Source organism: Heterocephalus glaber, unplaced genomic scaffold (assembly GCF_053883595.1).
Source record: "Heterocephalus glaber isolate CG9 unplaced genomic scaffold, H.glaber_assembly_v1.0 deba00001805, whole genome shotgun sequence".
Classification (NCBI taxonomy): Eukaryota; Metazoa; Chordata; class Mammalia; order Rodentia; family Bathyergidae; genus Heterocephalus; species Heterocephalus glaber.
This window is the reverse complement of record NW_028258480.1, coordinates 404,357-426,169: the sequence shown is the minus strand read 5'-3', so window position 1 is coordinate 426,169 and position 21,813 is coordinate 404,357. Positions and strand designations below refer to the sequence as shown.

Here is a 21,813-nt window from a genome sequence, read left to right as displayed (position 1 = left end):
TTGCAAGTTTCTAATTCAGTAAAATTCAATAGTAATCCTTAAATGAATTAATATACATAGACAGAAATAAAACAAAAATCAATAGAAAAGGGAAAGTTTCAGAGTAACACTTTCACTAGTGTATCATACAATTATTTTTAGGTATCTGCAATTTTACAGTTTTGATTAATACATGAATTTTATCAGTGACAACTCGCCTCAGATTGTCTAATGTCAGACAGGACACAACTCTAGTGAGGGAGAAAACTCTTGGTTAGGACCAGGATGGATCAGAATAAGAAGTGGATGCACACTCACGTTAAATGGCACAATTTTTGTCGAAATTTAAAATAATAACTGGCTAGTGTGAACATATAAATCATTGAAACTCATGTAATATTGATTAGGGGAGAAAAAGTTCATTTTATGAAAATAGTAACTGTTAATATTTACCAGAACTCTTAGGGTCAGTGGAGTCTCTTTGCCATATATGTGTGTGTGTGTGTATTGCATGTATGTACAGTTATGATTTGTATATCATACATTCAGAGTTTATATGATATGAATATATAACAGAATCTTATAATTTATAGAGGTATCTGTTATTTATTATGGATATATATAACATTATATAAATTATGTATATAACATTATTTAAATTATTATGGATATATATAACACTATATAAATTGCACTTATATAAATTGAATTGCATAAGTTGTTTAAATTAATATATATTGTACAGATATCCTTAGGTATGACATATATATTAAGTTTGGTAATTTTCCAATACAATGTATTATTAGTACACTATATTTGAAACTTCCAGAAATCAAACTTATCATAGACTTAAAGACTTACTTATTGCATATAATATATACAATTAACTGTCAAGAATGAATTCTAGTGATACATGCAAGATAGAGAAGTACTTCATTAAAAAAGACACACAGAAAATAAACATGTAGAATTATATCTAAGTCTATGGAAAATTAGTGTCTTGTGTTAAAATACACATACCATAAAACTAAGAATTTTAAAGGAAAAGATTTAGGGCCCATCATTACATTCGCAGTGTAGAGCAACCAACACTCCCATCGAGTATACCAGGGATCCAACTTCTCATTTTCATGTCAACTCCTAGCTGTTATTTAATAGATCTAGGCTTTTAAAGATTTCTCTCAAAAACAAATTTACATTTAAGATCTCACATGAATGTTACAAAACTTTTGCATTACTACAAAGTACAACTGAGTCATCTTCCCCATTCCTCCCTTTCTTCAATCCCTGCAATCTGTTTCTCATCCCCATGTATTTTTCTCTTCTGGATATTTCTCACAAAGAGATCATTGCAAAGTTGATTTAGTTCCTGGTTCTTGGAATTCTAATAATATTTTCAAGACTCTTCCCTCTTTTAGCATTTTTTTTGTGACTCAGTGCTGCACTTTTTGTTTGTTTATTCCATTACGTTTACTGCTAGGTTAGCAGTCTCTATGGTACTGTTAGCTATGGGTACTATGTTTTAGAGTAGATCTCCAGAATTCATTTATTTTGCATAATATAACACAAAGAATTTTGTGTAAAACCCCAAAATGTGTTTCCTAGAACCCACGATGAATAAATAAGGTCAAAGTTGAGAATAAATTGTCACTGACAATTAGTGGACAACCTCCAAGCATTTCATTAAACATTCAAATGCTTTGGGAATAACCAACAAATTGTTTGGTAGGTCTTCAGAGAGAGTACAAATAGGGAAAAAAATCTATAAATTGGCCTCAAAGATGCAATGATCAGAAATCCATGGAAGAATCAAGAAGGGGGTTTTATTGCAGGCAACAAGAGGTAGGCTTCACATGGTGCTATGTCTCACCAATGTCTGCAGAAATGACTTCTTGCTCTGGTTTGCAATCTAAAGCAAATAGCCATTTCTGATTCAGTTTCTGTGCTTTCTACTACTCCATAATTCCTGAGCAGCAATGGGACTCCATCTTCATTTGTCTTCATGTTAATTCTTTAACATCTCCCACAACATTGAGAGGTTACAAACATCCTTGAAACACATACACGGTGTGTACTTAGAAAACATTTAAATTTTGTAGACATGTAATTTTATATCTGTTAGACAGTAAAAGTGAGAGGTGAAGCACAGATAAAAGTGTACAGATGTTTCTAAAGGCAGAAGTGGAAACAGCAGAAATTCATTCTCCTGTTTGCATAGCCTTCCAAATCCATAGGTTTTTAGTGGACTTAGTCTCCTTGTGACTCCATCAAAAATATTTTAACATTTATGATTCTGTAAATAATTGCAAGAATGACATTCATTGCTGACATATTGATACAAAAATATTTTCACTTCACACTGATATAGATATAAATAGTTACAGATATATAAATATAGATATAGATATAGACACATATATCTGTATCTATATATCAACTTCTCAGCATCAAGAGTCTTTCAGGTATCCAGGTTTATGGTAATGGTAAAATACTGTTCATTTTGGAATCTAATCTGGATGTGACTAAACATTTTTTTTCTCACAGTCAAGGTAGAAAATGCAAATTGAATATTCAATAAAGATGAGTAAAACAAATTTTTTCAATTAATTTCCATGCGTGTCAGTGAGAGTATCTGTATCTTTTTTCCATTTTACAGGAAAACAAGTTCTTAGTTATCCTGTGCATGTGATTTAGTAGGATCTCATGATTACAAATTGACAAACCAAAAGAAACAACATGATTTAAACTGTTACTGCATTTATTGCAGGTAAGCCTCCAATATTATTATCCTGTACACTTTGTTATGCTATGTTCCTGGAGGAACAAAATCTTCATCTGCATAGTTCCTCATTGTTCTAGGATTTCTGCTGCCCCCCAGTCATTTGTTACATCTGTTTCTCCCGATGTACTGAATAAAAGGTGTGGCAAGCTCTGAGGCTTTCATCTTTACCTTCAAGAGCATCACTGATCAGGCCCAAAGCTCAGCTTCTTCTCAGTGTCTCATTTTTTTCCAGTTTTCTTGTATAATAAGTTAATTCGCCTTGTGCTGCTATGGCTCACAGGAGACTAGGACTTACTGCAGAGGTTCTAGTAATGTCTCCTTTTCTTGTTCCCTACAGTGCAGTCTGTCATTTATTTCTCTTTCTATTTAGGGAAAAACTGGTGATTATGTTTTGCGTCAAAAATAATTATTTCAGCTTTAAACGCCATTCACTTTTACTATGTTCTCTAAATGTTCTATGGACTAATAGACACTAATAGACATTCAGATATATTTCATTTGGTTAACATTTGTTTTTCTACATAATGTGCTATGCCATATTTGGAAGAAGTTATATCACAAGAACACATCTCAAACACATCCCAAAGTCTGTGTATAGTTATTATTTCTGTATTATATTTTGTCTCTATGGTAATGTGTATCAAAGGAAAATTTTAATTTGATGTATAGCTTTAAAAAATATATTGTCAAATTTTCAACATAAATACATTATTCCTTTCTCCAAAGAGAACCAAAAGAGCATAAATTGTATAAAATTGATGCCAATGATGTCTCATTTTCTTAATTCACTCACATTGCTTCATATCCCTCCAGGTTCCAGCAAGATAACATAGATCTGTTTTGTTACATACACATAAGCATTTTTAAATTATAATGAAAATTTCCACAGAGGGAAAAGGCTAGTTAAAGTAGATTTATATCGAGGTAGTACATTAGATGTTCTTATATTAGATACAAATAATAAAAGATAACTAATCTGAAATAAGATTACATGAAGTATCTAATTTTAGTCATGGTGGAGGTGGATGAGATAAAGATTGGGATCAGTTTTGTTTCCTGACCTCCTGATCTATTCCTCAACTGGTCACCATTTTAGCCCCAGTGAGGAGGTGAATTCACAATCCAGAAGAATTGTCCACTGTAAAGCAAATCTCTTTCTGGTAGGTCACTGTCACCACTTAAGAGATAGATAAAAACACAATGCCTGTGTAAATGGCCTGTGTAACCATTTTCCAATCCTTGGCACACTGAACCATTCAAAATTTGCCTTTGCTTCCAGACAACCCTTCAAGGGTCTTAATAGTTTTTATACAAACGCTGAATTTTAGTTAACTTACTTGTCCTAAGTATCCTGTAAAAATACTGTTTATACTCAACACATTGTATCAACATATAATGCTGTATATATGTTATAGCTTTTCATTAAAATGTTTAAATTGTGTAATTGCTAGTTTTTGAATTTATGTATGTATTCAGTGTTTTTCAAGTATTTTAACAATTTTAAATGTACCAAATATAAGTATATGAATAAGTATTTTGGATAACTATGTTTTAAATTACTGTTCTATGTATTTTTAGAAACAGCAAATATATCATTTACTTTGAATCAATAATGTTCCATTATTAAATTTAATTAACAAGTAGGACTACAAAATTATAATTTTGCAAATGACAAATAGAAAAACATCTCTCTATCTTATTCCTCCATTCTTACATATATCATGATTTCTCAACCATGGAACTAATGATATTTTAGGCTACATTTTGTTCTAAGCTGAGTATTTATAGATATCAGCAGATTAAATAGATTTCAATCACTGAACACAAGGATTACTCCTAGTTTTAACTGCAAAATTATATCTAGATATTAAACCATATTCTTTTCAGAGTAAAATTGTCCTATTTGAAAATAACAGACCTACCTCTACATTTATTTAAATTTACTTATATTGTCAGGTAAAATAAAATATTGAAAGTAAAGTAAGTTTTACTTTCAAATAATGTGAATTGGAAAGTTTGAATGTATCGTGCATACACAAGTTTTGCATAATAAATGTTCCCCAAGTGATAATATTTGAAATCTTTTCTACCCAGAATAGTTATTGACAAATCCAGATGGAAAAACGCAACCTCACAGCGGTGACCGAGTTCATTCTGCTGGGCATCACAGATCGCCCTGAGCTGCAGGCTCCACTGTTCCTCCTGTTCCTCGTCGTCTACCTGACCTCGCTGCTGGGCAACCTGGGCATGATCATCCTCACCCAGGTGGACCCCAGGCTGCAAACTCCCATGTACTTTTTCCTCAGACACCTGGCTCTCACTGATCTTGGCTATTCCACAGCCGTGGGACCCAAAATGCTGGTAAATTTTGTGGAAGATCAAAATATAATCTCTTATTATGGTTGTGCTACACAGCTAACTTTCTTAGCTGTTCTCTTGCGTACTGAGCTTTTTATTCTGTCTGCGATGTCCTTTGGCCGCTATGTTGCCATCTGTCACCCTCTCCTCTACACTGTCGTCATGTCACCAAGGGAGTGTTGGGTATTAGTGGTGATTCCCTATCTCTACTGTACCTTTCTGTCTCAGCTCATTTCTGCAAAAATTTTCACTTTGACTTTCTGTGGATACAATGTCATTAATCATTTCTACTGTGAATGTATCCCCTTGATTTCATTGCTCTGCTCAAATACTCATGAAGTTGAATTTCTAATCATGATATTTGCAGCTTTTGATTTGATTTCCTCTCTCTTGATGGTCCTCGTGTTCTACTGACTCATCTTCAGAGCCATTCTCGGGATGAAGTCTGCAGAGGGCAGGTGCAAGGCCTTTTCCACTTGTGGGTCCCACCTGACCATGGTCACCCTGTTCTACGGGATGCTGATATTTATGTATGTGCAGCCCAAGTCCAGTCTTTCTAGTAACACTGACAAATTGCCTTCTATATTTTATACCTTAGTCATTCCAATGTTGAATCCTTTGATCTACAGCTTGAGGAACAAAGATGTAAAATATGCCATCCAAAACACATGGAAAAAGCTGTCTGGTGTCTTTTCTTAAGGGATTCATACACTTGAAGTCCCTAACGTGAGACCTGGATAAAAATCTGCACTGTTTCCCTCCAAAGTATGACAAGCACAAAGGAGCTCAATATGTATTTAAAATTTGACCTTTGTAGTAGTTAAACATCTAAATGATTTAAGTACAAGACTAAAGAAATACTAAAAGACTGCCTCCCTTAGAGGAGATGGATGAATCTTTAACCTAACAATTGAGAAAATTCTCTGGGACAATAGAGGTCTGTATATGACAAGATCACGTAATAGAGTTATGATGTCTGAGAATAAGGAAGAATAGTAAAGTTTTAAAATATTCTTTATGGTATCCTTAACTATTTGAAACTTTACACAATGTTTGTCTTAATGTTTGTGTTTCTGATTTTTTAATCCCAATTTTCCTATTTCAGGCTTCATCCTATTCTGTGGGTTTTGTTAAAATCAAAATTTACACCATTCCACGCAGCTCCATGTAGCATGATGGTTTCAGTGAATCTTTGCTATGAATGAGCTATAATGTTTCTGCTCCTCCTAGGGATTTTGGTGTCCTCTTTTCTCAACACTCCCCTTACTTGATTGTAGGAGAGCAACAGGGTCTATTAACTCAATGTATTTGTTTATTCATCAATAGCTTCAGTGCAGCATATAATTGTATCTATTTCAGTGCATATGTAAATGAATGCATATATTCAGTAAGGTGGATCTCACAGTTTGAGGTTATGGCATGTCTGTCATTCCTGCTACTGTGTAACTGAGTTGGGTGAGGTCAGAGGATTGGGAATCACAGAGCAGCCTATGTAATGCAACAAAACATTTTCAACAAAAAAGAAAAGAAAACTATGTTTTGAATAGTTCAATAGAAGCTTACAGGGCTTTGTGTTTAGATTTGTTTTTATTAGTATTTCTCTGTACTCGCTTGGTGTTAACTCCATACTGGCCTGGTGTCAACTCCTTATTGCCAATGTTTGGGTTTATGGTTATTCTTCCTTATATTTATAGAGGAAAAGAATAACTCTTGTTTAAAAGTTGTAGTATTTTGTATGACACTTTTACATAAGATTCCTACCCTATGAGGAAGTAGGTAGATCTACTGCTCTACTTCCTTGTGACTAACTTTGCTCATGCATGTCTCATACAACAATGTCCTATCTTTGCTTAGGATCCATTCTTTCAGCAATTTGAGAATGCCATTTCTGGAAGCAAACAAGCATGATCCAATGATTTGAACTAAGCTGTGTTTCCTGTGAAAGTTTTGTGTGAAATGTATCTTTCATGTCTTACCCACATGCTTGATACCGTCTTAATTAGCATTAACATTCATGAAATAATACTTGTAATGTGAAGAAATTTATCTACATCCTTAGCAACCAATCATGTAATAAAATTACCTGTGTAGCACACAAATGTGAATAAGATCATTCATTGGAAATGTAAAATCATAAGCATATTATAACATGGAGATAAATAATACTAAATAGTTTTACATTTTTTGTGATAAAATCATATACTAAAGTTTTATTAACTTGTTCATATAGACAAGAAATATTTCAATTTCTAAGAAAATAGATGTAAGTTGAACTTAGATAAGATGTTAAAATGAGTTATTACAAAATTACTAAAATATTTCTACTTTAAAATTGTTTTGTTTCTTGCAATTAATATTTTAGCAATCAATAATTTTATAATAAATTTGAAGTTTTCTCATATCTAAATTTAAAAAACTGAATAAAATAAGCCAAGAGTATACTTCCTAAAATAAATGTTGGTCATACTTTAGATAGTCCTTCAATGTTTAGGTATAGAACAAAATGTGTTGAATATTTGATATTTTGTTTATTATGCAAGTAGACTCCATTTCATTATTACATGGATTTATATGCTATTTCCAAGATTTACTTTTTTCTTAAGAATATGCATTTCTAGGGCCAGGGATTTAGCTCAGTTTTTCTACTGCATATACATTTCTAAAAACCAGGAATATTGTATGATTATAATATTTCATAAAATAATTTCAGTAAATAGACTTTCATATTTTCTCAAATAGTTGTGTAAGAACCTCAATGCAGTATAAATTAAAAACAATAATAAATTTAGATCCCCTCAGAGTGTCTGTAAAAGGTAATCTGTAGTAGGTAATCTGTAATCTGTCATAGAATTTTAAGCAGTAATGCATTGTTTTATATCATTTCTAGAGAAATTAAAAACCATATTAGCAAAAATCATTATGAGGAGGAACTCAAAATCAAATGTGCATTCAAAAAAAAAAAAATACTCTTGGTCTGAGGATCTAGCTCAGTGGCTCTGCTGTGCAAGCACAAGGTCCCGAGTTCAATCCCGGGTACCAAAAACAGCAACAACAAAAATCCTCCCTACACTGTATTCCCATCACAAAAACAATCTTGATACCTTGATTTTTACTAAAAGTTGAGGGTAAAGAAGCATCACCAAATCCTAGAAGTTCTTCCTAAAACTAAAGGGAACACACATGTTATGTTCTGGCTCTTGATGTTCCCCTAGAGCTTCATGCCATCAGAGTTGGGCTCTTAAAAGGTGACTGAAATATGGGAGGGAAACTTCCAGCTGATTCTGGTGAAGAGGTGAGGTCTGTTTAGAGGAAGGTCCTGGGGGCGTGACCCAGAAACACATATCTCACTTCCTGGCTCCTACCTTCTCCTGCTTCCTGACCACCACAATATGAGCAGCTCTCCTCTATGCAGGCCTTTTCACCTTGCCCTTCTTCCTTGGAACCTGCAAATGATGGACTGAAAAAACAAAAACTGAGCCAAAAACTCTTTTTCTTCTTTAAATTGCAGGTTTCTGGTATTGTGTCTCAGCAAGAAGAGAGTGACTAAGACAGTATAGTTTCAAAAAATTTGAAGAGAACTCTGTAAATATCAAAGATAGATAAATGTGTCAGACTAGTGAAATTTCCAAACAAGATATTAGCAGATGGACCAAGTAATGTGAGAAATCATTGATATACTAGGCTTAATTAAGCCAGAAATTTATATTTGATTTCACATTTAACACCACATTCATGTATATGACATCTCATTAAATGCCAAAAACAGTTTTTTAAAGTTCAAATATGCTTTGAATAAACTCATATTAAAGTTCAACTTTATAAAACTGGTAATGTTCTGCTGTCCTCCTTTTTTGTTTCTAATTGTTGTTATATTGCTAGAGCCATTTTATTCCTCATGAGGTGGCTTTAATCTTTAATTTTAACAGGAAAGTCTTTTTAGAAAGTAGAATTCAAGCAAAGAATGTTTCCCTGAATTCAGACTTAAAATTTGAAATTATAGATCCTAAGAATATACAAAGCACTACCTCCTATCTTACATGCCAACCACGATATTGCTGCTTTCATTTAGAAGGCTTGCTCCAAAGTTGTTCACATGATTTCTTCCTCCAAATGACAAAATTAAATTGCTTTTACTAATACTCATCATCTGTATATATCCCAGAGCCCCAAAAATGTTCGCCTGTGTGTGTGTGTGTGTGTGTGTGTGTGTATACAGATGTCTCCATGTCCATATTTATGCTTAAACATGAGAAAGATCCTTAAGTACAAATGAAAATCACAAATTGTCATATATTCATGCAATAAATTTTTAGGTCTGCACAAGGAAAAGAATAACAAACATAAAAAAAAATAATCCACAGAATAGAGAAAGTAGATAATTGTGCAAGAGTGGGAATAGTGATTAATAGACCTAAAAGGTAAATTGATGGAACAATGAGCAAATTTCAGAATATTAAAGCTTAATTGTTCCGCCTCCTGCTTCACAAACCCAAGGACCCAAGTTCAATCCCCAGGAACCAAAATACAGAAAGGATTAATTGAATTTCCTTAGTGGATTTAACTATATTTTAAATGTTGGGCACACAAAGAAAACTGGCAGATGAGGAGTATTTTTAAGGGACAACATTCCCAGAGCCACACCATTTGAAATTAATTCAAGCACCACACTACCTTCAGAAGAGCTAAGGCAGTCGAGTGACACCCCACACACTGTGGTCAGGTATAAAACTTTAAAGAAGGTGGGAAGGAAAGGGTGGTGCATTACCCTCCCACAACTCTAAACTGACAGCACAGAAAAAGATGCCTCCAAACTGTGAGAGGAGGAAAGAATGGAATTCAGGCCTTAGACTTGAATCCCAGTTCCCACCCCACCATGAATGCTTTTGGTAGGAGAAATCCCACCCCTACCTGAAGGTCAATGCCTGTAGTCTGAGTCACTATACAGAGACTGCCTCTGTGTATCTCCCCTAGCCTCAGCAAGCAAGGCAGGAAGTGAGACTCTACCTAATGGGGAGCAAGGTGTAAACGTGAAAGCCAGCATAGGCCTGTCTCTTTTTTTAGAGTAGGAAATTTTATTGAGAGAAAGAAAGCTTCTGTCTAAGAGAGAAGGGGGATCAGAAAGTGGGTTGCCCACTCACCCAACTTCACAAAGGTGTTTTTTGGGGCAAAGCCATGAGATAAGGCAGATTCAAAGTGGGGCAAAACTATAGTCAACTAGTAAGATTACAAGTACAGTTGCTTAGGTAATATTGATTAAATGAGGATCCAATGGGGAAACAAGTCATGTAGAAAGCATACAAGGAAAGAGCAAAGGTTTTTGGTGGTAAGGGGTGAGCCAGGGATCTTTCTTGGAAGATCTTCGTCCCTCACCCAGATGATTGATACCTATTTAGAATATCAATCACTGCTATTCATCCTGCATGTGTATGATAGCTTCTCTCCTTTTACAATGCTGGCCTTCAGTGAATGTGTCTTGATTCTCTTCCATGTTGGCTCCTTGACTCTCTTCCATGTTGGCTCCTCCTGGGCTGGCCTGTCTATCTTCCTACAAGATATCTAATTAACTTACCTATCTACAATATTCCCCTCTCTGAAGGAGTACCACTAACTGCTATGAAGGGCCAAAGGGTGAAGACCATTCTGGCTACTTCCGGCTGAAGAGGGTCCCAGTTGTGATCAGCAGTCAGAGTTACTGTACAGAGGGTCTCTCTAAAGGCCCTGGATAGGTGCCAGGCACTGTCATCTTGGGTAGGCTTACAGCTTTGTGTCTAGAGGAGACACAGCCAAAGAAACAGTTAAGAATACATGGGCCACACAATATGGCCAGCTTCCAAAAAGAGGATAAGGAGAAGGTCCGGGGGACATCAGAATCCAACCTAGAAGTAGTTTAGCAGTTATGAGCTGTTCACAAGGTTGATCTGGTGGATCTCAGTAAAAGAAATCTAGCACATCTGTCATTGGTTCTATTTGTATGACTGCTTGGAGTTTGTAAGCCTCTAGTTAAGAATAAACAAAACTTTTAAGAAATCAGAACATGTATAATCTAGACATGAGCACACTAGAATGGAAGGGCAGGTTGGGGAGAAAGTCACTCTTAGAAATTGAAATAGTGATTGTAACCTGTAGCTCTCAGATTCATTCATTGATAGAGTTTATCTATAAGTCTGATACTTTGTCATACGTCTTTCTAGTTTTAGCTGTAAGAAAATAAGAGACAATTGGAAGAACAAATTTTGCTAAGAAATTTAAGTCTCTAGCTGAGATCTTATGGATTTTACCATAGTTTTTCCCTAATGATCCATAACTGTGGTCAGCTACAGTTATAGCTGGAAGCTGCCAGAAGAAGTCAGTGATTGGAACCCCTTTTTATGTCTAGCTTTATTACTATGGCATAATTTTATACCTCTTTTGGTTATTCTTTTCAGCTGGGTGTTTAAGATCAAGTTAAAGTGAGACCTGTGTCAATCACTATGAACCTTTTGCTGTCTATCAAGGTCAGTTAAGTCTGCTCAGGCACTATTTTGAAACCATGCATAGAGTCTCTCAGCTCCTGTCAGTGTCAGCTGTCAGGATGGGTCACAGCCTTGCTTGACCATGTTGTTTTCAGGGAAAGCATGGGAGACTTTTCCCTCGTGGTGACCTCCCTTTGGCATGTGGTACATTTGTCCTCTGGTGCCCAGCAATCTCCCCACTCAGGATGGGATGACTTACTAAAATTGTAGGATCCCATAGAAAAGGTTCCCTCATGTTCTGTATTCTTTGTTGACCTTAAGGGGCTAGGGCCAAAATATTACTTGTCCTCATAGCCCAGTTACCTTTCTAGTTTTGGTCTCCAAACTTTAGTTGAACACGCAGAAGAGACAATCAATGACATTAATAGTGCGGTAGGAGCAGTGAGCTTAACTATTATAATTTCATCTAGACATCAAGCACTTTTGAAGTATAAAGCACAGTTAGAAGACTGTTATTTCTTACCAACCATGGTTGCTTTAGTAGTTGAATCCCCGCAGAATGTTAGGAGACAACAGTTATATATTATTGAAAAACTTAGGATCAAGACAAAAAATCATATAGCATCCCATTATCAGGTATAATTCAGTGATTCTAATTTTGGTTAAAAGTAAATTTTATTTAAATAAATAACAGTATAAAAAGTGGTGGTACTTGCATAAGGAAGCTATGTTGAGTAATGGAACCCAATTGAGAACCACGAAGCTATTTCACACATAGGTGGTCAATAGATCTTCAACACACTTGAGGAGCACAGAGTCAATCCAACAAATGGTACTCATGAAAACTGAGGGTGAACAAGGAAAAGAATGAAAGGAAAGCCGCCCTTGACACCATGTCGAAAGATCAACTTGAAATGAATTAAAGATGTAAACATAAGCCCTGTTTGCCAAGGCCTAGAACAAACATGAAGGGAAAATATTCAGGAATTTGGGGTTGGTGATGATTTCTTGAATGTGGCATCAAAGCCAAGTGCCTAAAACCAAATTAGGAGTGGGATCACATTGCAATAAACAGTGCCTGCACACCAAAGAGAAAAATTCAGCAGACAGAAGAGGCAAACTACAAAACAGAAGGAAATATTTGCATACCAGAGATCTGGTATAGGATTGATAATGCAATATGTATGAAACCTTTGAAACTCAATAGCAAGATATACCTAGTTTACAAAGAGACAAAGAACTTGAATTTACTATTCTTCAATGAATGAGTGGTCAAGAGGATAAGAGACAGCCCTCACTTAAGGACTGACCTCAGCTCCTGCAAATGAACTTAAAAGAACTGATGGCTGAGTGATGAATCGCACATAGTTTGTACATGCCAATATTCAGAACACAGAAATGGTCGAAGGAAACTCCAACTTTGCTTTTATTTGCACACCTCTTACATCCAGTGCTGTAATGTATAACAGGTCATAAAACTACAGTATTGTTCTCTACAGTACCATCAGGAAAAATTCAAGTTCTGTATAAATAAGGTGTACTGTACAATAAAGACATTGAGGCTCTATAAACAAGATGTACAGAACTGTACAAAAAAAATGATGAGTCAGAGTCTGAACTCCAGTTCACAAGTCAGAAGAGCACACCTCAGTTTGTAAGTCCAAAGAGTCATTGGACACTTAGGCCATTAAATGAAGAATATGTGTATAGAAACATATTCAATATCATTGATCATCAGATAAATGCAGATCGAAAGTATTTCAAACACTGTAACATTATATTGGAAATATGAACGTTACTGGTAAAAAATATAAATTTTAAAAAATTAAAAATTAAACAAAACATTTCAAACAGGGCCTGAAGAGTGCTAATCAGTTCGTACCAGCAGATTAGGCCTTATTCCAGGACTTTTACTTTTTTCATTGTGAAGTAAATCATTATGTTTCTATTTCAGAGATAATTGAGGTGTAATCCCTGGGGGAATCTGTGGGGTTCGTAAACAGTGAAACACCTGGATAAAAACAAACTCATTTACACACCTTCACTGTGCACCCAAACTAGTGTTTTCTGTTCCTTGGGTAAGAGAAATTTTCAGATAATTTGAAATATATCTGAGGAACTAGAACCTAACATTTCAGGAATATCAATGTCAGTTTTAGAAAATATCTTGCTACTGAAAACCAAGTATTAAACATCACTTGCCTTTTCTATGTGTGAACAATATGTATTCATGAGGGGTTTAATTTATCCAGAGTTTTTGTGGATGAATATATAAAAACATGTCTGGGCAAGAAAAAAAATATTTCATTTATAGCTGTATAAGTAAATATGAGTTCTATTTATAGAGTATATTTTTTAATTTTAATGACTGATGAATATATTTCAAAATAACAACTCATAAGATCTTTCAATAGAGGGTAAGGAAACATGTGACATTTCCATTGTCTGGGGTCTCATATTTTGATATAATAAGGAAAACTTTCAATAATTCTTTAAAATTTGTATCAGTAATATCATTTACTATTCATTCAATATTATTATTTGTTTTATATTTCCTAAGTTTTAGTTATTTAGAAATACAAGCACACATAAAGATTTTTGTTTACTTTAATTCCCTGGGGCCCATGGACACTTTAGTAAGTACCTCAAAGCCATTCTACACTAAAAGGAGGCAAGAATTGTGAAAGTTGTGATGCACTGTGAGGAAGACTGTGGACAGTCTTGATTCTAGAATTATTATCCAAGGAAGGTTCCGTAAGTGTGAAATAACACTCATATACACACACATTGATTCCTGCAGTGAGTTCTCAGTAAGTAGCTGTCCTTGTTTCTCTTATTATTTGCCAATTTAGAGTTGCATCATGAAGCTCAAGATATTTGGAACTGTAAACCTTCTATTCGAGTTGAAATTACAAAAGTAGATGTACAAATAATTTAAAATTAATCCTTTATTTTTCAGTCTTCAAGAATGGTAGATATTTCTGTTGAAAAGCCTAAATCTCTTGAGCATGGGCCAATATTAACTTCTTTATACCATTATAACTTCTTTTTGGCAGCTCGTAGAAATTACTTGTTCATATAATTTACCTAAATCATGTTATTTACTCAAAGCAAATAGACACTTTCTGTATTGTAAGAAGGAGAATGATGGTAAATTAGGTGCATAGTTTTTAAAATCATACATTTTACTGAACAGTTTATTGTCTAAAGAATGATTCCAGTATATAAAATAGTATCAGAAAAAAATCATAATTCAAAATATCTTTCATTGCATTTCATTCTTGTAGGGTATTTTGTAGAGCCAACAAATTTAGCTTATTTTATAATTATAATTTTTGAAAGATTCAATTTTAGCATAATTTTCCATCAAAAATAAGTACAACCTTGTAAAATAAATATTAATGTTCACAATCTAGAGTTGATAGATTAAAATATGAACACAACTGCTGACAGACATAGAATTGTGATTCTATTTCAATGTTGCATCCTTGATATAATGTGTCTTGCAGTATTGTGAAGTAAGGAGTTTTTTAGATGGTCAGTTTGTGTTCTACTGTGATTTAATTTGAAAGGAGATAATGCAATTCAGGGGAACATTAACCAGTTGACCTGATATTTAAGGCACTGCTGTATTAAATGTGTATACAAATACATTTTTGCACTTGATTATAGCACTTCCGCTCATAGCACATTCTTCTCAGTCCTATTTAGAGCTGATGCTGGGGAATTATATCCTATCTATACCCTCAGTCATATATGTAAGTTAATGGAGATACTTAAACTTAACATGGTTCCTGTTGTTTATGTTTACAGTGAGGTTCATTCTCTGCCTATGACATGATCTTCCGGTTGTGATTATCTTCAGGTTTGTCCTGGGACATGTCAGCATGGAGAATTTCACTGAAGTGACCATATTTGTGTTGAAGGGATTCACTGGCAATGCTGAGCTGCAGATCATTTGCTTCTTCCTGTTTCTAGCAATTTACCTTCTTACTCTCATTGGAAATTTAGGGCTGATTGTGCTGGTCACTAAGGATTCCCGGCTGCACAACCCGATGTACTATTTTCTGAGTGCCTTGTCTTCTGTGGATGCCTGCTATTCTTCTGTTATTACCCCAAATATGTTGGTGGATTTGATGTCAAAGAAGAAAGGCATTTCATTCCTTGGGTGTGCAGCACAGATGTTTTGTGCTGTCATGTTCGGGACCACAGAATGCTTTCTCTTGGCTGCAATGGCGTATGACCGATACATAGCCATCTACAACCCATTGCTGTACTCTGTGAGCATGACTCCCAGGGTCTATGTGTCACTCATCGTCACGTCCTACCTGGGTGGGATTCTGCATGCCACTGTGCACACGGAGGCCACTTTCCGCCTGTCCTTCTGTGGGTCTAATGTCATCCAACACATCTTCTGTGATATCACTGCTCTGCTCGCGATTTCTTGCTCTGATACTCACAGGAACCAGCTTCTAGTGTTTTACTTTGCTGGCTCTATTGAGATATTTACTGTACTGATTGTCCTGGTATCCTACGGTTTCATTCTGTCTGCTATTCTCAGGACACACTCTGCAGAAGGGAAACAAAAGGTTTTTTCTACATGTGGCTCTCACCTAACTGCAGTGTCCATTTTCCATGGAACTGTTCTTTTCATGTATGTGAGACCGAGTTCCAGCTATGACTTGGAGCACGACATGGTGGTGTCCATATGTTACACAATTCTGATTCCCATGCTAAACCCCATCATCTACAGTTTGAGGAACAAAGATGTCAAAGAAGCACTGCAAAAAGTGTTAAGAAAAACTAGTTTATGAATAATGTATATTTTTCAACCTAAAATATTACCAAAAATTAAAATTGATGTTCTGCATGTCAATATAAAGAGTTTCGTGAAAGTGTTGAATTTAATAATATGAGTCTCTTCTGTGTGAATTTTTAAGATAAAGGACATGAGCAATCCTCTCCTTGTTATACTAAAAGCAGAAATAAACTATCACCAATTTGCTTTTACAATGTTCATACCATTATGTATATATATTCCCGCACAAAGATGCTGGTCTCACTGGAATGCAAAAGGCATACACATAGGCCTGTACCTACACAAGCTTTAACATGCTGTGTATTATATTTCCTTAGCCTATCTAAATTGTGTTGTGTATTTTCCCATGATTACATTTGTAAATAATCTAGTAGTTTAGCTGACTGTCTTGAATAAACACTGTGTCAGGCACTGGAAGTTCACATTGCTCCCATAATCCCAGAACATTTTCTCTAGAGATATGGATGCTTAGTTCCAATGTGAAGCAATTTCCTTCATTCTTTGCATCATACAGCAATTGCATGATTGTTTGTTATCTTCAGATGTCTGGGAGTTATCTCTGGGCTGACTGATGTGGGTGGAGTTATTCTGCTTTAATAATATATACATCCATAGTGCAGGCATAAATCCCATTCTTTAACTTGATAGCACTAAGCATTGGCATTTATCAAGACTACACTTAAACTTGACAACAACAACAACAACAACATCACCACAGGTCATTTAATGAAATAGAACTTTTCAGCAGATTGGCTCTTCCAATAACAGAGTCTACATCTTCCAGTAAGAGATTTCCCACAGGCCTGCCCCCTACTTAGCTTTTGTCTCTGCTTTCTTTTGATTGCCCCCAGGGAGAGGCCCATAGAGATTTCACCCTTCCTCACTGCCCCAGTCAGGGAAGGAAATGACAGAAAATGAGCTCTGCTCTGCTGGTTCTGAATTCTGGTCCTAACACATCTCACTTTCACTCTACTTCTATGTCTTCATCAAAATGAGCTTAACTGTATTTTCCCTCCCCATTCTTCTTTAATTATTACAATTAAATTGTAATTTTGTGAATTAATTTATGCCCTCAAGGATTCCCTTTATTCATTAATTATAGTAATATTCTGAATACATAGACTATAACCAAGTATAATTTTCTAAAGTGTGTTTAGTGCATTTAAATAACACTGCAACAGACAAATGCAGTACATACAGGGATGTATACTCCAATATATTCCTACACAGAACCACAAAAATTATTTTATTCTTTGTTGGGCAATTCCTTGTGATATCACAACATTATCCACTTTGACTGTAAAAATTCAGATCACATCCATGATCTGTAAGGAGTCAAAGAACCAAGTTAGGACTGACCCAAGATATGTGAGCTTATATACATGTTTGAGTGTGTGTATATCACTAAGGATTGAAGAGTTCCTTAAACAGCTTACAATTATAAATAATGGTGAATTGTATGCATATGGAAATTTAACTTTGCATCATAGAACTCCCTCACAAATATAGTAAAAGAATAAACCATAGACTTCAAAATTATACATTTGTTGAATTAATAAATAGTACACTATTAATTCATAGGACACTGGATAGAATATACATATAAATAATAATTCTAAATAAAAAAATCTTTCATGCTAAATGTCTGTACTTCACTTTATAATACTCTGAAAATTGGAAGTAGAAAGTCATATTAAATGCTGATAAAACTCAAAAACATGGTACATATTTAAAAGCTGGTAACTTGAAAGTGGGGGGAAGAAGTGAATAACTCCACCCATCTGCTGAATTTAATACTAATGGACATTTCGCTAGACAATTTATACACTTCTACTAAGTATACATTCAACCGAATGAGAGAATGACTTCCAGCTAAATGAATTTACATAGAGGAGACCAAAAGAAAAACCAAATGAAAAAATAAGAGGTTAAGGCATTAAGTAGTACAGTAGAAAAATTTGCATAAATTTCTGTAAGCTCGTAGAATATTTTACTGATGAAAACATAAATTAAGAAATAACTACACATGGTAAATATCACATATCAGGAAATTAACTAGAAAGGACTAGGATTCATTGAAGTAGAAAGGTGCATACAAACACTTTCAAAGTATTAATACAATTTTATGAATAATAAAGATAGATTCATATAAGTAATACATATAAATAGAAAGTCAGTGGTAATCCTATATAATATTCAGAATAAGGATATTTCTATTTTAAGTAAGATATACTAGTATGCTATTATTTTTCAGAACTATTAAATTGAGTAAAATCCCTTTAGTTTTTAAATTTTCAAAAATTGAGTAAGCACCCAACATAAACAGATTGAAAGACTAAAAGCTTATTTTGGCTCACTATTCAGAGACTTGAGTCCATGGTCTGCTAATTCGATTGCCTGCAGCAAGTCAGGAATAGCTGAAAAGGCAAAGAAGAAGAAAACTGCTCAGGATGACAGCAAGAAATCAGAGAGGGTTAGGGATCCAGAGAGGAAAGATCCTGGGACCAGAGAGAGTACTCAAGGTCACTCCCATGACTGCTACCTTCAGATAGGACCAGTGCCTTTATTCATCACCTGCCTATAATGTCAGCAAACTGTTACTAATGTAAATATTAACTATTATTAATCTATTTGATGATGATGCAGACTTTATAATCTGATCATTTTCCAAAAATCCCATCAGATCTCAACTAAACCTTTAGTTTTAGGGGACATTCCAGTTCCATAGCATAACTCTCCCATAGTTGCAATTACAAATAATATCACTTATGTCTGACTGGATTGGCCAAGCATCACCGAATCCGAAGGAAAACCAATGCCCCGGTAAACCCAGATCATTTTCCAGGGACTTTCCACTACCTGACTCAAATTCGAAGCAATCTCATCCATTCTGAGATCTGTATAACAAGCTAATCATGGCATGTGATTTGAATACCATAGCTAATATGTGCAAATTCCTAGCGTCAATGCCGGGGTAGTCTTAGGGTGAATCTCCTCCCATTTTACCTTGCCGTCACAGGCAACAGTTGAGATTATATCTTAGCATTTTTCAAGATTCTTCTTAAATGAAAAACAATTCCCCCGAAAGGCACATTTCATGAATAGAATGGAACTGACAGAGCGCATCCGCTCCTCCTCCTGCTGAGTCCTCTCCAACTGTTGCGGGGGTCCCGGTAGCCTGGTCCCTACTCAGCTTTTGCTCTGTTTTCTTTTGACCTTGGCTACCCTGAGTCCCTTAGCAAGGCTACCCTTCCTCACTGCCCAACTCCGGGAAGAACAGAAAAAGGTTTCTGGTGTGGTCTCACTTACCTGGCTGACCACATACCTCATTTTCATCGCAAAGATATGTCTCTCTAATAGGTTTACATTTTCTGACGTTCTCTCATTTGTTTCATTTTTTAAAATATCGTTTTAAATTTTATTTTGTGAACTCAATTCTTCCACAGAGTTTCCTTGATAAGTCAACCAAAGTACGAAAGCAGTCTTAGAACACGAAGTACACCCAAAGGATATTTCCCTAAAATATGGCTACATAATTTAAATAATGTCTTAATAGTGTAGATATAGAACAGCTTTCATGGCAATATTCTGCTCTGCAAAAATTGTTTTCCTCTTTTTGAGGAGCTCTGCTTTCCTTCAATCAAATGCCAAACTAAGTCTTGCCTATTGACACCTGTCATTGGTCCTTCTCAGATAATATAAGAACTTATCTTGAGAATATGTGCATATGCATGTCTATGTTTATGCCTATGCTTGTGTATATTATTAAACCTTAAATGCTACTCAAAATTCCAAAGCATAAGGAATGTTGTGCTCTACAAGTTTTTAAATCTGCCCCATATCAATCTTAACTAGTAATAGAACAAGCAACTAACTGAAGAAAATAAATATAACTATACATCTGGTGGATTAATAATAAACTCATAATACACAGGAAATTGCAGAAGGTATACATACAAAATTAATAAAGATAGAATACTCTTACAATAATGTATTTTATTTTAATAATTGTAAACACAAAATGATATCATACACACATATACTCATAAAATTCATAAGAATCTAAAAATTAGTAACTTCAAAGTGCATAGTAAGAGAGTGAAACAAAAATATTTCACAACACTGGCGTAGCTATAAAAATAACTGATGGTTTGGAAAATAATTTGTAAATATCTAAAAAACATATCGAAGAATAATTTCCAACCAAATGAATAAACCTGGATGGAACAAAACTGATGAATAGACAAAAGGAATTTCCATAATAAGGCATTCAGTAGTATATCGTAAGAGGTTTCTATCTATGTACATATTTTTATTGTATTTTTTGGTGAGTGTGTGAGTTTACATGAGAACTGCATATGAAGGAGAAGGAGAAATCACATTAGGATCAGGATCAATATACACCAGAGGGAAAGGATGTGCAAAGAACTTCAATTATTTTAAAAATTAGATTTTTGAAGTAAAAATAAACACACAAGTTACTTGTGAATGTGTACAAAGTTAGTTGAAAACTTTTATAACATTGATTATTAGAAACAAGCATATTCTTATTTTGGAAACTGCAAAGTAATAATATCACTGTTTACTAGAATTCTTAAAATTAATAGAATCACCTCATTTAATATTTGTTAAACTGGATAATTTGCAAATGGAAAATATTTTTAGGATATCATGGAAACTGAAAGATATTAAAATATAATTTAAAAAGATAGTTACCATATTATGTGTAATAGACAAAATAAATTATCAAAAATGCACATAAACAGAAAAATATAAGATTAAGATTTCAATAAAAACATAGAAAATGAACATGTAAAATTATACATAATCTTATTTAAATAAATTTATTCCTGTAAAATTCATGCCTCATAAAACTACAGTATCTGTTTTAAAAGCAATGATTTAAAGCCTGACATGGTGGCCCACAGCTGTAATCCCAGCACTTGGGAGGCTGAGACTTGAAGATCCCACAAGTTTGAGGTCAGTCTGGGCTGCACAATGAATGCAAGTTCAGCCTGGAATACATAGTGAGACTATATCTCAATAAATAAACCATACATAAACAAGTTGAAAAAAATAAGTAAATATAAAAGCAAGGATCTATTGGCAATCATGACATTCACATTATACACCACGTCTCTCAAATTGTATCAGTGAAGCAGAGATTGAAACATCGGGGTGCAATTTCTAATTTTCATGTCTTTCCAGATCCTCAGGTATTATTCATAGGCTATAGATTTTTTAAAATCTCTCCAAATTTTAATATTTTTGTAGTTGAAAAATATTTTATTTTTAAAGATGTAAACTTTCGAATTAAAAATAATATACAGTATATATCTAAGAAATTGTTTTGTTTATAATACAGGTAGTTTTTTTCCATTAAGTTTATTGGTACATTTTAGGTATACAATGCAGTTACATTC

General features: G+C 34.5%; 1 protein-coding gene and 1 pseudogene across 1 annotated transcript; both read left to right on the top strand.

The window, feature by feature from the left end:
- Nucleotides 1-4,864: 4,864 nt before the first annotated feature.
- LOC101709893 (olfactory receptor 8K3-like) lies at nucleotides 4,865-5,818 on the top strand (annotated as a pseudogene).
- A 9,640-nt stretch (nucleotides 5,819-15,458) lies between these two features.
- On the top strand, nucleotides 15,459-16,385 carry LOC101710252 (olfactory receptor 5T7). The gene has a single exon (XM_004875226.2). The coding sequence runs from the start codon at nucleotides 15,459-15,461 to the stop codon at nucleotides 16,383-16,385; it is 927 nt and encodes a 308-aa protein (XP_004875283.1).
- Nucleotides 16,386-21,813: the final 5,428 nt, after the last annotated feature.

Bases quoted from the DNA above. Each gene is read 5' to 3' on its own strand.
- LOC101710252 (XM_004875226.2), top strand. From the start codon at position 15,459: ATGGAGAATTTCACTGAAGTGACCATATTTGTGTTGAAGGGATTCACT.